At 43.7% G+C, this 13785-nt stretch overlaps 2 protein-coding genes across 4 annotated transcripts in view; one reads left to right on the top strand and one right to left on the bottom strand.

Annotated features, from left to right (window-relative positions):
• Positions 1 to 13785, bottom strand: part of TMEM43 (transmembrane protein 43) — a 268845-nt gene that overhangs the window by 29156 nt on the left and 225904 nt on the right. Inside the window, exons 1-3 of one of the 3 annotated variants that reach the window (XM_075574614.1) lie at positions 5228 to 5689; positions 3847 to 3990; positions 423 to 557 (exon numbers count right to left, since the gene is read on the bottom strand). In XM_075574614.1, the coding sequence (XP_075430729.1) occupies positions 423 to 557; positions 3847 to 3990; positions 5228 to 5344 (396 nt within the window). In that variant the 5' untranslated portion in view covers positions 5345 to 5689. Of the gene's footprint in view, positions 1 to 422; positions 558 to 3846; positions 3991 to 5227; positions 5691 to 13785 lie in introns of those variants that run through there. The other 2 variants (XM_075574617.1, XM_075574616.1) reach the window with 2 other exon arrangements.
• Positions 5377 to 12418, top strand: CHCHD4 (coiled-coil-helix-coiled-coil-helix domain containing 4). The gene is made up of 4 exons (XM_075574618.1): positions 5377 to 5489; positions 5632 to 5800; positions 7139 to 7237; positions 11322 to 12418. Exons 2-4 carry the CDS (start codon positions 5779 to 5781, stop codon positions 11615 to 11617), a joined length of 417 nt encoding a protein of 138 aa, XP_075430733.1. The 5' UTR covers positions 5377 to 5489; positions 5632 to 5778; the 3' UTR covers positions 11618 to 12418.

Raw genomic sequence — 13785 nt, 5'->3', positions numbered from 1 at the left:
CTAATACTCACCTTTATTTGTATCACATTATATATATTTTAATGCACTATGAGCGTTGTGCGCTGTGTCTTCTTTTTATTCTGTCTCCTCTAGGGGTTATTTGAGCTATCCCCTGTGTCGCAGCTGCAGACGCTCTCTCCAATTTTACAAAGGTCACAATATTTACTCTAGTATATCACTTTATCACGTATATATTGTTTGTTGTTGCGCACTTTATATTCACTTCTGTTCACATAAGATTGTAAGCTCTGCAGAACAGGGACGCTATCCCTATTTTTTTATATTTCACCCCTATTTATATTACATTTGCCTGTATAATATCTGAAGTGCTGTGTACATTGTTGGAGCCAAGTGAATAGGGACAGGCAGTACAAACGCTAGCCCATGTATCCTGGTGAGACGTGCGACATTCTCACACTGACCTTAGATGTCCTGAGTGAGCCCGATAAGTGCACCAGGTTGCCTTCGTTTTGAGTGTTTATTGTGTGGATAAGGTTTAGCGGGACCACGACAGAAAGCCCTTCATCGAGGGAGGCTGCGGTTTTCACAGCCCGGCCCTGCAGGGGAAGAACAGAAGCCTGCGTCAGTGTCCGAATCCTGTTCTATTTAAAGCAGCAATACAGGCGTCATCATTTTTTTTTTATTACAGGATTGAGCAGGGGGTCTATGGAGATGAACTGTGTTCATTTCAGCTCTGGGGACCCCCTGCTTCCAGAGATACCAGCAGCCCCGACAGAGGTAAGTATCTCTGCAGTCAGACAAACTGTGCGCCTAACAATGGCGGCGTTTTAAATGTCCCGCCGGCTAATAGGAAGCCGTGACGTCATCCGGTGCAATTTCCGGTCACGCTGGCCAATAGGAACATTTAAATTCCCCAGAGATACCGGCACCCATACGGAGGTTAGCATCTCTGGAGGCAGGGGGTCCCCGGAGCCGAAATTAACACAGTTCAGCTCCGGAGACCCCCTGCTTTAATCTGGTAAAAACTTGTAAACCAAATAACCAAATTATCTTAACCCTTTGAGTGTCAGAGGGCCGGGGCACCACAGGCTCGCCGTGATCATGTGGATACAGAATGGAAGAGGACGTCCGTCTGTCGAACAGCCGGCCAGACCACGTGCAGCGCTCCACAATATTCATTTCTCCCACTCTGTGCCCACAGTAATTACATTGTTTGCTTACAATTGATACATTCCAATGAGCTTCCTCATATTGTTTTTGCTTAAAATAAATACGTTAATAATCATTTTCAGTTAGTCTAATTTTTGGATTTATGTAGCAATAGTTATCATTAGATCATGATTCTTGGCTACAGTATATTAAGCTATTTAGAGCCTAAAGTCATTATCCTTCAAGTCTGTTATATTCTGATGATTCTTTTCATTCTATGTTGATTTATTGTCACCTATATATTTCTCTCTCTCTTATATTATTATCTTTATTGTTTAATCTGTCAATCCTATATTTGAGTTGTGTACCACTGTGATAGATGTATTATACCACATTTTAAGGTTTTTAGATTGGATACCTGTTTGGCAACTAACCAGTTAAATTTGTATCAATAATGGAAGATATAAAAGGGAGCCGAGATCCCACCTGACTTCATACCCCTGAGCGAAGCAGCCAGAGTTGTCGTGAAACGCGTAGGGCTCATTTGCATTGAAACTGTGAAATCGGAGCTTACAGGGACGGCAGCCCGACAATCAGCTCACTGCCATCCTCATGTGGGAGGTGTGTTCTGGACGCGATGGAGGAAACCAATAGCATATCAGCATCTAGCGAGTACAAGACGGGCCAGCACACCCACAGCGGACTTCCAGCTGAGTCGGCACTGCTAACTGCGGGATCTGCAGCCGGTCTATTTTACGCTTTAAAGACCGGGGAATCCGTGAGTGTGATTGCTTCTGTTTTATTTGTATTAAGTAGTTTTGGGATCAGAATAACGCTATGTACATTCTCCTTTCTAAAAGGTTCCCACTTTCTTTGAGAATACCTATAAATGGGAGCCTCTGAGTAACCCTCAGTGGCCTGCACACCATTTTCTATGCAACTAATATAGCTTTTAACTTACTTGGTATTGGATTAATATATTATACATCAATTTTGTGTCTGTTTTCTTCCATATCCCACTAGAAACATTTTTCTCTTGAGGGACTGCGCCAAAGAGAACTATTTTGCAAACATCTTCGTTGTAGATTTGGAAAATCCGTGAGTTTTCGGGGCAGCAGGAACGAATATCAATCATCGTTTGATTGGTCGTACTTGCGAGACTTTACCAAGTGACTTTGTTATATAGTCAGTGTATCCTAAGCGGATTTGTATATAGATCCTTTACATTTTGTAGTCACATTATAATTTCTTATCACTGGGTGGCACTACACATTAAATTAGTCACAGTCCTCTACTAGAGGAGCACTGGTATTGTGTGTTATTGTGCTGCTGCAAATGAAATAGAACGCAATCGCCCCTCCAAAACTAGCATATGACGTAGCTACTACATCATGGAGGCCCAGTAGTGTCAAACCCCAAGATGTAGCATCGGTCATGGGGCAGCCAAAGGGTTAAAGAAGAACCCCCACCCAAACAAAGCCTACATTAGTTTAACTCATGTTAGTATCTTGCTTCTTGAGCATGAACTGCTCTTTAAAGAAAGAAAAAAAGGTCCTTTTAGTGTTAAAACCATGATTTTCTTCATCTCTGGCGTCGGAGGTTCCCATTGTTAACTTTAGACTGCGCTGGGTTCTGGGGAGAACTTCATTTTAACCTCCCGGACACTTAATATTTCAAACACACCTCTTCTGAATGGAGCATCAGATTTAAAAACCCTGTTGGAAAGAGTAAGATGAGAGCTTGCGTGGAACAAAACGGCAACTGGTGCGCTCAATCTAACATCTGTTTACCAAAGAGGTTACAATCAGATCACCTCGGACCAGGCCGACATCGTTTCACAGAGTACGGTGCACTCTGCAGCATAAAATGGATCAGGAAAGACTAAAGGACCCCAACATGTACAGCTTGTAGGGGAGAAAGGAGAGGGGGGATATGGCTGAATCTTTCAAATATAGTAAAGGTTTCCAACACGTTGCAGAGGGGAAGCATTTTGTTAGAGAAAGAGGAGTGCTGCTACAAGAGGTCATTCTCTGAAGCTGGAGAGTGGCAGGATCAGGGGACGTGAGGAAGAGTGACGGGTTCAGGGGACGTGAGGAAGAGTGGCGGGTTCATGGAATAACCTCCAAAATCATAAGTATAGAGGGTGGCAGGGGTTCTAAACTCCAGTCCTCAAAACCGCCCCCATCCCCCAAATCTTCAACTGAGTAAGCTGTGCTGAAGCAGGGATATCCTGAAAACTGACCTGTTGGGGAGTCCCCTGCAGTAAGGGCATCCACACATGCTTGGGATAGACACAAGGCTAAATCATTCATACAATAGAAAGCCAGGGATCAAATAGGGTCGGACGTTTTACAGCACATTAGGGAACTGGCCAGACAAGGAGGGCTAAGTGGGTTTTATCTGCCGTCAAAGTTTGCGTTTATAAGTTGATGCTTCTTGAAGGTTTGCTTTTGCCATGGAGACCCATTTTTCTTATGGCAAGATAAAGATTGTTTCTAAAGGAGATCCCAAAAAGGGTCTGAGGCTTCACAGCAAGTAGGAACATATGCAGGGTGGGGGCCAGAAGGTTCTGATCTGCCTTTAGTTTTACTGTTTCTATAAAGATAACAACTCTGAAGACAAAACGTGGCACCTCCTATAATGCGGCTGCCCCCCCCGGACTTATGGAGTTTGATGTATTTCCTATCACTGCAGTGTGCCTGGGTCATGCATAGTCTGTGGGGGTTTCACACTCACCTCATTAGTAAACAGCAGGTAAAAGGAGAGTGAGAAGGCAAGGAGCCCAACCAGCATCCCCCCCGCAGTGTCACTGAGACGCTCCAGGAAGCCCGGCTTCTGCTCACTGCTCACCGTGACGTGCTCCCTCACATTATCTGGGAACTGACAAGTCACACACCACATCTGCAGCATAACTTACATATCTTCCCCTGGCCAGGCACACGCACATTCTTTATCACACACAGGTTATGTTTAGCACACCTTCAGATCTCAGCCTTAGATTGTAAGCTCTTCTGGGTAGGGATTTCGTTTCCTAATGTTTGCTTTTATGTCTGTAGTACTTATTCCCATTATGTCTCCTATTTCTCGTGTATGACTGCTATGAAGCGTTATGTACATGGCTGGCGCTGTACAAATAAAAGAGGTGCATACATCCTGATCACCTGCAGGTATATCTGCAGAATCCTTCACAAATATCCTGTCGCTGTGGAAGCTCACTTTCTCACTTTCTCCTCTCTCATTCAAAACGTATCTAAAACTTGTCGCTTTTTCCTCCGCAATATTACAAAGATACGCCCTTTCCTCTGTTGCTCGACTGCCAAAACTCTGACACAGACCTTCATTCTCTCCCATCTCGATTACTGTAACCTCCTGCTGTCCGGCCTTCCTGCCTCCCCTACAATCTATCCCAAATGCTGCTGCCAGAATTACTTGACTCTTTCCTAAATCTGTCTCAGAGTCTCCCCTGCTGAAATCCCTCTCCTGGCTTCCTATCAAATCCCGTATCACACACTTAATTCTCCTCTTAAAACTTCTGCTCCTCTTCTTTTAAAGCTTTACACTCTTCTGCTCCTCCTTACATCTCATCCCTAATTTCTCGTTATGCACCATCCCGACTCTTGCGTTCTGCTCAAGGATGTCTTCTCTTTACCCCCTTTGTATCTAAAGCCCTCTCCCCCTTAAACCTCTTACAGACTGCCCCACCCCTCAATATCCGACTAGCACCCTCTCTATCTACCTTTAAGGCCCACTTGCTTAACGAAGCATACGAGTAGCACCTGGCTAACACTATACACAATACATAAAGCTTGACCCCTTGCAGACGCACTTACCAGAATTCCCTCCTACTGTATCTTTCTCCTACCAATTAGATTGTAAGCTCTTTGGAGCAGGGACTCCTTTTCCTAAATGTTACTTATATGTCTGAAGCACTTATTCTCATGATCTGTTATTTCTTTTATTTGTGATTTATATGATTGTCACGTGTATTACTGCTGTGAAGCGCTATGTATATTAATGGAGCTATATAAAGCCATACATACATGGGTGACATGCCTTGTTAAAATACTCCTTCCCCACCCATATAGGGTCACTATCTGTGAGGATTAACGTGCCTTACCGTTCTCGCCATGTCTCTTGCTGTCTCTGTGAGGCTGGAGCGGGCTCTCTCTCTTCCCCTTTTCTCTCTCAAACTTGCTACAAAGTTGCCTCCCTGACACGTCTCCGCTCTGCTCATGCGTAACTGAGCCAGCCGCGCTCTGCATGCCGGGTAATGTAGTTCTTTTTACCAGCTGCCTTCCCGTTAGTGGCACCGGTTGAACATGAGTAGGGTCGCGCCCCCGTGAGTGTGACTGACTTCTAATGACGGAGGGTGACTGCTAGTAAGTATGACTGACTGCTACTGAGTGAGGGTGACTTCTAGTGAGTGGCACTCACTCCAGATAAGTGACATGCAACATAAATGAGTGACAAAGGTGCAGTGACACCTCTCTATGAGATCTGTTGCAATGTATCCAACAACAGGCGGCGGGATTGGGAGACTTTGTCTATCAGGCAGTTCTCCGGGCAGCCCGGGCCGGGGTGACGGGTCCTTCTACCCGCAGAGTCGCGCGGTGTGACGTCAGTATAGTGCGCGGGAGGTGCCGGGCGGCGTGGGAAGGAGACGCAGCCATGTCCTACTGCCGGCAGGAAGGTGAGGAGGGGACCGTACCTGTGTCCTCCCCATAATCATACACCTGTGTTCCCCCCTACTACTAGTCATTCACCTGCCCCCCCCCCCCCTACTCCCAGTTATTCACCTGTAACCCTCCCCCCCCCCCCCATACTCACACACTATAAAGGAGTATGTATGAATAATACCTTCATATTTTCCGAATTACAATATAGTGCATGGAACGCAGAGCAGGCTGTTGCCAGTCGCTGACAAGCAGAATATAGAAAGTTACAGGCGCCATCCTTCCTGCACAGGGCTTACAATCTATGTTTTGTGCCTGAGACACAGGGAAATCGGTATTTTGCCAAGGTCACAAGGACCAGTCAGGTTCCCCTGCTTGTCAGTATCATTGTTTTTAGAATCTGGCTTTTTTTTTTTTTTTTTTTTAACTTAGCTGCTCATTTAGCCCTTAGCAAAGTTTATGGAAAGGGTTATCCAAGGACAGTATTAAGGAGAAAGTTGTTACAGTAGAAATGCTTCCCCATCAGCTCTGAAGGTGACCTTCTCAGGCAGGGGACCCCAGTTATTAGCATGTTAACATACGTTGTGAACTAGAAGGCAGGGATTGGAATAATCATGGGTGCCTGGTATCCCGAGTGGCTACATATTCTATACTGGTGCTGACCTGTTATCAAGTGACTGACAACAGCCTGCTCAATAATGCTTTACTAACACATGTGCAAAGCATGTCTGGGAGTGGTGGTGATGGCTGCGGTGGTGACTGACCTGTAACATGCTAGGGGAGGGGTGAGTGAGGTTCAGTGCTCCTGTACCATGTTCCTTCAGTTAACTTGTGGCTGAGGGAGCGAGGCAAAGTGCTCTGGGTGCGTAGTGTGGTGGGGGTTGGTAGGAGGTTTCTGTTGTTGATACTAGGTTACAGATACACTGACATGCACTTGCACATAGAGCATAGGTGATGGGGTGTGGTTGAGTCCTATGACAGCCATCAAGCCCCTCTCCCCCTTCTTTACCATACTCTCGCTCCTAAAAATTGTCTGGCTCCTATTTTTATTTATTTTTTTGTCCACCCCTACTATACGGTCTGTACAGCCAGTGTGAATACTGGAGATCTCATTAGGACTAAGGTGACAGGTATGTTACAGGATAGAGAGAATGTCTTACTGGAACATGGAGAGAACTGAGGGGATCCAGAAGGGAGAGATGTTGAAGGTGAATGAGCCAAGTACTGAATAAATAAAGATGTTGGGGCACATGGTATTTCCTTAAGTAAGGAGATGATGCAGCAGGATGCACAGAACAAACGAACTATTCACCTGGGTGTTCCACTCATGTTTTATTCCTTTCCAAAAATCCCAGGAAAGGACAAAATTATCTTTGTAACCAAAGAGGACCATGAAACTCCGAGCAGTGCCGAGCTGGTAGCGGATGACCCAAATGACCCCTACGAAGACCAAGGTCAGTGAAGCCCTGAGCTTGTTTCGTCACATGAGCCACATTCTCTATGTACTCTTGTCGCAATGACATGCACATCACTTGTCAGTTGTTTGCAATTTGACACGCAAGTGGACATTTTAAAGATGTTAAAGCATTTCTTACATTAGAAGTGCACTGATTTCAGGAAGCCATCCTCATAATGTGTACGTCTACGTTTTCTGCAAAGCAATGCATACATCGTTGGTGTAATATAAACCAAAGTTCTGCATGCGTTCAATGTAACATGAAAGGTGAAATGAGGTATACAATTACTTTGTATCCTTTTAGTACAATATTGGAGTGCAAGTTACAGTTTCACATGTCGTTTGTGTTGCCATTGTCTTATCTAAAAACCAAGCAAAACTGTTAGTTGTGATGGAACCACAATATAGTGTGTGATGTGTGATCACTTCTCGCGCTGTTAGTAAGTTGAGCTTCTCTTTTCCTGCAATACTTCTCCCGCTCAGAACACGCGAGTCTTCGTGTTTGTAAAGCAGTCGTGGTGCCTCCAGATGACCAGACGCTGGGGGAGGAGGGGTATTCATTAAACTGTGATAGTGCTGATCTGGGCACGGTCAGTTTCCATGCCATAGTACCACAATCTGCACTATTGGAATTTAAGGAACACGCGCTCTCCACCCCCCAAATTGTTTCAGTTCACAGGAAACGTGGATGAGAAATAATAGTAAAGCTATTGTGTTTGAAACCAAAATGATATTTATTCATTCACAACATTTATGGTTCCAAAACTATGGAACTGCTTTAATGCCTATTTCTTATTAATACATGTAAACGAAGGGCCGTCCACTTAAAACTGTTTGATCGGGATTATAGTTTACATATGATGAAAGTCAATGAAACCTGCACATCACAAGCACTGCAGTTGATTCTGTTTTCCCCAGGGGGCAGCATTTAGACAATTTTACTTGCTTTGAACTTCTATGGGAGGGCAATTGAGGGGCTTGCATTGGTTGAATGTCTAAATGTGTGTTTCACTGAAGGGGAAAAAATAAATCATATAGAAAAACTTACAAAGGTGTTGGCAGGTTTTGCCCTGACTCGCCAGCCCCCTGCTGCTCCCAATGTCTGCATGTGATTCACAGTCGGCGTGTGATTTGCCGCAAAGAGTTAAATTTGAAATGGTTTCCGATCCAAAACCAGATTATCCAAGCATGCAGAGTCAGCGGATGTCGCTAAGCATGTCCTCTCGTATGGGAAGCACGTACCATCTGAGAGGGAGGACTTACAGAGAGAGGATTTATCTTCACACAGTTGTCCCCTTTTTTATTGTAATAAACTGTTTAAATGAAGGAAGCACATGTATAGAAGAAAGTTAATGGCTTTGGATGTATAATTATTTATTCAACCTTTTTTGACAACTTAATGTACAGATCCGAGCCGGGTTCAGTGTGAATAAGTTGAGTTTCCTGTTTGCACTTGCTGGACACTAGGCTCCTTACAGTAGCTCTAAGAGTCCTTGTTCTATCAGATTACTGACTGACCCGGCATCATTCTGTAAACTCAGAGAGGAATAAAGGAAATTATTTCATGTGCAGTTTTGTCATACAGTAAGTTGGGATATCTGCCAATATGTGAGTTCTTCATAGCTTCGATTACAATATTACAGCGCTTACCAAACCTCACATGTCGTCTTCATGTAGAGTGGAAACCTTGTTGGTCCATGTATAAGGTATCCCAACCAACTGCACTTCTGCACTTCAGGATCTGCATTAGAATAGTGTTACTTGGGTGAATGGTTCAGGGTGTAGGGATTACTGAACCATGAAGATTCTCTATGGGAAATATCCACAGGACACAGTTTCCATGGGTGACAGCCAGGCCTGGAGGGGTTAATTCCATCACTTATGGACTTGTCTGCAGCTACTGACTCTGAAAAGCCCAGTGTTGGAGCCGGACTGCAGCTGGCAGTGACACGTGAATACTCGGATTCATCCCGGCTGTCACTTGTATTAGGTGGGGGGGGGGGGGGTGCAGTGGGCGACTTTGTCTAAAGCTGCCACTGACCTCGAAAAGATTGAAAACATCCCTTGGCATTACAGACAGCTTTGTGTGCAGGGAGCTAAGCATTGTCATCGGTTACCCTAACAGCGGGTCAGTAGGAATTACTATGGGGCATGGCAGGGCACATAAACCACAGCCCCCCCCCCCCCTCTTTGTCCCCGTGGGAGGGATACTGTTGGATGTGCTAGGGGCAGGAGAGATCCATTAACTTCGATTGAAATAAATCCCACACCATTAGATTGTTGGCTCTGTGGGGCAGGAATGTTGAAGCATTCACATTGTATTCTAGTTCCTGCATATTTTAATGTATGTGTTTTTGCGAGGGGAGCTCTGCCAGCACTGTCAGTTTGTAGAATAGGAGCGTTGTAATGTAAGATAATAAGCATATAGAATGTTACAGGAAAGTGATTCATTGTGCTCACAGAGCAGAGACAGACGTCAGGGTTGGTTGTAAGAAGCCCTCTGGACACAGACAGGCGTGTCTATATGTAAGGAGACACTTCTCAATGCTACATTTTTCCTAAAAAAAAAAAAAACAAGTATGTGTCTGTTAGGTAGCACTCCACATTAATGGTAAATAAAGTGAATTGGTGCAAGGAAGCAGGGAAACCTCTATCACCAAAATGTGAACAGAAATATATACAGTACATATGGCCCCAGCACGCAACAATAGAAGCAATGGACAATAGTCAATTAGAATAAGTAAAGAGTATTTGAAAAATATTTAAGCAGCTATACATTGAACCCAATAGTAGGGTCCGGAGACTACCTCTCCTGTAAATACAACCACACCAAGGACACACGGCCTGTGAGCAGTAATACACACTCGCTCACAGATTCCTTTTTGATACAGTATTTCAATCCATATGTACCATACAACCCAGATTGTGATGAACATTCATCAATATTAATAAGTGTCTTACGAGCTAGGATGGAATACAATGTTCTTTATACTATATACATATTCATGTTTATCCAGGACTACTGCTGTCATTTACTATACAGACATTGTTTGTGAGTCTACTCACTAAACTTTTTAACCATTATTCACTGTATATATTATCACAATTTTTTTGCCGTTGATGAATAAAATTGTATTATTATTATTTTTTTGGCACACCTGTGGCTTTTAGAATGTACACACCATGGTATGGGCGCTAGTGTTGCTAATGATATCCAACCTTTACCAAGATACAATTGAGTGCAGATAATAGGGGTCTTTACTGATCCTTTGATTACTACTTTTTTTAGCAATAGTGCAGAGTAAGGTCTTATTTTGTGAAGAGGGTCAAGTGGGTTATTTATGACTGAGATTGAAATCACAAATTAATCATGTAATGGGAGTAAAAAAAGAAAGCTAATATTGTCTTGCTTCTATAGAGCTGGCCGTGTATGCAGTGCTGTGCATAGACTCTTGCAGGCACGACGAGTCCTTGCCCATGGAGCTTACAATCTCTCATTTTTGGGGCACAGGGAGATAGTGACTTGCCCAAGGTCACAAAAGAGGTGCAGCGGGATTTGAACCAGGCTTCAAACTCATTGTTTTCAGAGTCTGCACCTTTACTCTGTGAGCCGTTCCTTCAGCCCGCTGTTTGTTATTAAGAACAAAGGTGTTTAAAAAAAATAACACACATGGTTGAGCTACAACCTGCTCAGCTGTAATAGGAAGCAGCTGTGCAGCTCCGTGTCTTGTCCACAATCAAAGAGGAACAGCGGAGAGTTTTTACTACTGACCGTAAATCAGGAGGAGCCTGACAGTCTTGGGGTCAGGGTATTAGTTAGCTAGACCTGTTCCCCATCAGTGGCTGACTCGCTCGTTAGAGCGGCTATTGAGACTTAGTAGACTATAGGAACAGCTTTTAAGAGCAAAGCATTGCAACCCACTCTGTCAGCTAAGGGGTTAACCAGATATAGAATATTTATTAAGCCTGTTTGCATGTACATAGAGAACTGTCCTGCATTCTCTTCTGTTTTAGTGAGCAGGTCGGACCCGATTTTTACACAGCCCATCTGTAATTCCCTCTGACCTTCCTCTCTTGTGCAGGGCTGATTTTGCCAAATGGCGACATCAACTGGAACTGCCCCTGTCTGGGCGGCATGGCCAGCGGCCCCTGCGGGGAGCAGTTCAAGTCGGCCTTCTCCTGCTTCCACTACAGCGCGGAGGAGATCAAGGGCTCGGACTGCGTGGATCAGTTCCGGGCGATGCAGGAGTGCATGCAGAGATTCCCAGACCTGTATCCACAGGAGGATGACGAGGAAGAGGAGAGGGACCAGCAGAGCAAAGGTGAAGAAGCGACTCCTACAGCGGCTTCCATCATCAAAGAGGAGGGGTCAAGTTAATAAAGAGGAGAGGAGGCAACTGGTCTCCTATATTCTCCCATCCTCCAATATTCTATGGAACACAATGTGCAAAGGGAGGTCGTGTTACCACTGCACCTAGATGTATACACAGTAATATATTCCTGTAGGGGTAAGGGGCCTGGGGCAGCATGACATCACAGATCATCACGAAAACCCAGGCCAACGATCGCCAGCAAAGCGTGCGCTGGATGTGCTTGCACACTTACCACCATGTTTATTTCAGGTTTTCATTGATTTCCAGTAACTCTGATTTACAACACAGGTGCCGGACTGTCCTAAAATCTGCTGAAATGAGATGTATCTCTGGCTTTTAGCACCTATAAACAAATTAACATCATGTCCAGGTTTTTTTTTGGCTGAAGGATTATGGGTGGTTAGTGATTTTTTTTTTTATTATTATTATTTTTTCCCCCTATACATTTTTACTTGTAAACGTAACAGAGGACAAAAGCCCAACATTAAAATGAGTGTAACACAGAGGCTGCCCCGTTACTTTACAAGATATCATGTGACTTTCAGTGCATTAACACGGATATCTTGTCCCAAAAACCTTCACTTTCAAAAGTTCTCCTGCACCTCCCCAGTCAAATCAATGAAAAACAACTAGTCTGGTTTTTTTTTTCCTCCACAACCCTCTTACTGCCTCAAATCTGTCACTGTCCTGTGCTGCCTGAATCCTGCAGGCGCGCTCGGAAATGCGTGAGATTGTGCGTTACCCGGAGTAATGTCCAAAGAGGGGAAGTGTGTGACTGGAACACATTAAATATCTTTTTACCTTGTTGTAAAGATTCCTGTTCTTGATGACTTCCCGGATTTCTGTTTTTTTTTTTATTTTTCTGCTTATTCTTATCAGCTTAAGTCTCGGAGTGCAAAGCAAATGATAAATCAGCAGCTGAATCACAATTCTTGTGAGCTTTACAGCTCTTTTTCTGTTTGTTTTTACTGATTTTATTTGATTTCAGAACATAATGATAAAGGTTTAATTTAAAAGAATAATATATATATATATATATATATATATATATATATATATATATATATATATACACACCACGAACTATTAAAATAAAATGTGTCAGATTACTCTGAAGCTAATTGGTACATTAATCCCAAGTCTACTTTATAAGTGTTCTAAATAAAAAAGGATTAACTAGCCTAGCTGTAACTCGTAATACTACTAGATGTGGAGTGGCCCATTAGTGCTTCATGTGCAGACCCTGAAGGGGAGGGGAAAAAATGGCTTTGATTACCGACAGTGCAGAGACACCAGAGAGCAGTGGTTATAAGAACCCTGTATGAAATTCTAAGGAACCCCAACCCTCTCTAATAGCGCATCTGAGATCAGATGCATTTTAAGGAACCCCAACCCTCTCTAATAGCTCGTCTGAGATCAGATGCATTGGAAATTATGTATTTGGTACAATTTTCAAATGCCCTAAAAATTGCAGGGAATCTTTTAGGGATACCCCAAAACACTGCCTTAGAAACATGAACTTAGAAACATATGTGGCTATCACACGAATAGATGTATGGTAACAAAGTGCGTTGGGGAAGACGCCCCTCTCATACTTCACCATCCACAGCAGGAGTTAAGTCCAAATACTTGCGAGGGGAATCCTCCGAATGAAAACTCTGCGTCGGTGTGTTTGTATGAACTCGGGCTCTTCCACGTGGTGAAGGTCCAGCGCCAACTGCCTCTGCTACGTCGCACGTGACCCTGTGTTTCATGGGGGTCTCGTGACTTTCTCAAAGGGAATGTCTTGAAGTGCCCAAATACTCACATTAAATAGCCGGCTGTTGCTAGGCTACTAAAATGAAACCCGGAAATAAGCGATTTATTGATTCCAAATTACTTTGAATATAACTTTTGATGCAAGCCCAGTGTTAGTTTAGCTACTTACATGCTACCAGCAATCGTCATTAAAAAAATGGCTGAAAAATATTTACTTTAGCCAATTTAATAGAATTAGATTAAATTGCTCCGTTGAATCTGATTAGATCAAGCAATCGGTTCAGCTTAAGCAAAAAATGTCTAAAGCTTGTGATATTACTGTAATTGAGAATGCTTTTCAGAAAGCTCAGCAACTTGATCGGAAGGTTCTTTAGGCTAAATCAAAGAGGAATAGTTTGAAAAGGAAAAATGACAG

The sequence above is a fragment of the Ascaphus truei genome, chromosome 17, assembly GCF_040206685.1.
Source record: "Ascaphus truei isolate aAscTru1 chromosome 17, aAscTru1.hap1, whole genome shotgun sequence".
NCBI lineage: Eukaryota > Metazoa > Chordata > Amphibia > Anura > Ascaphidae > Ascaphus > Ascaphus truei.
Note: the sequence above shows the minus strand (reverse complement) of the source record. Positions and strands in the feature narration are given on the sequence as shown.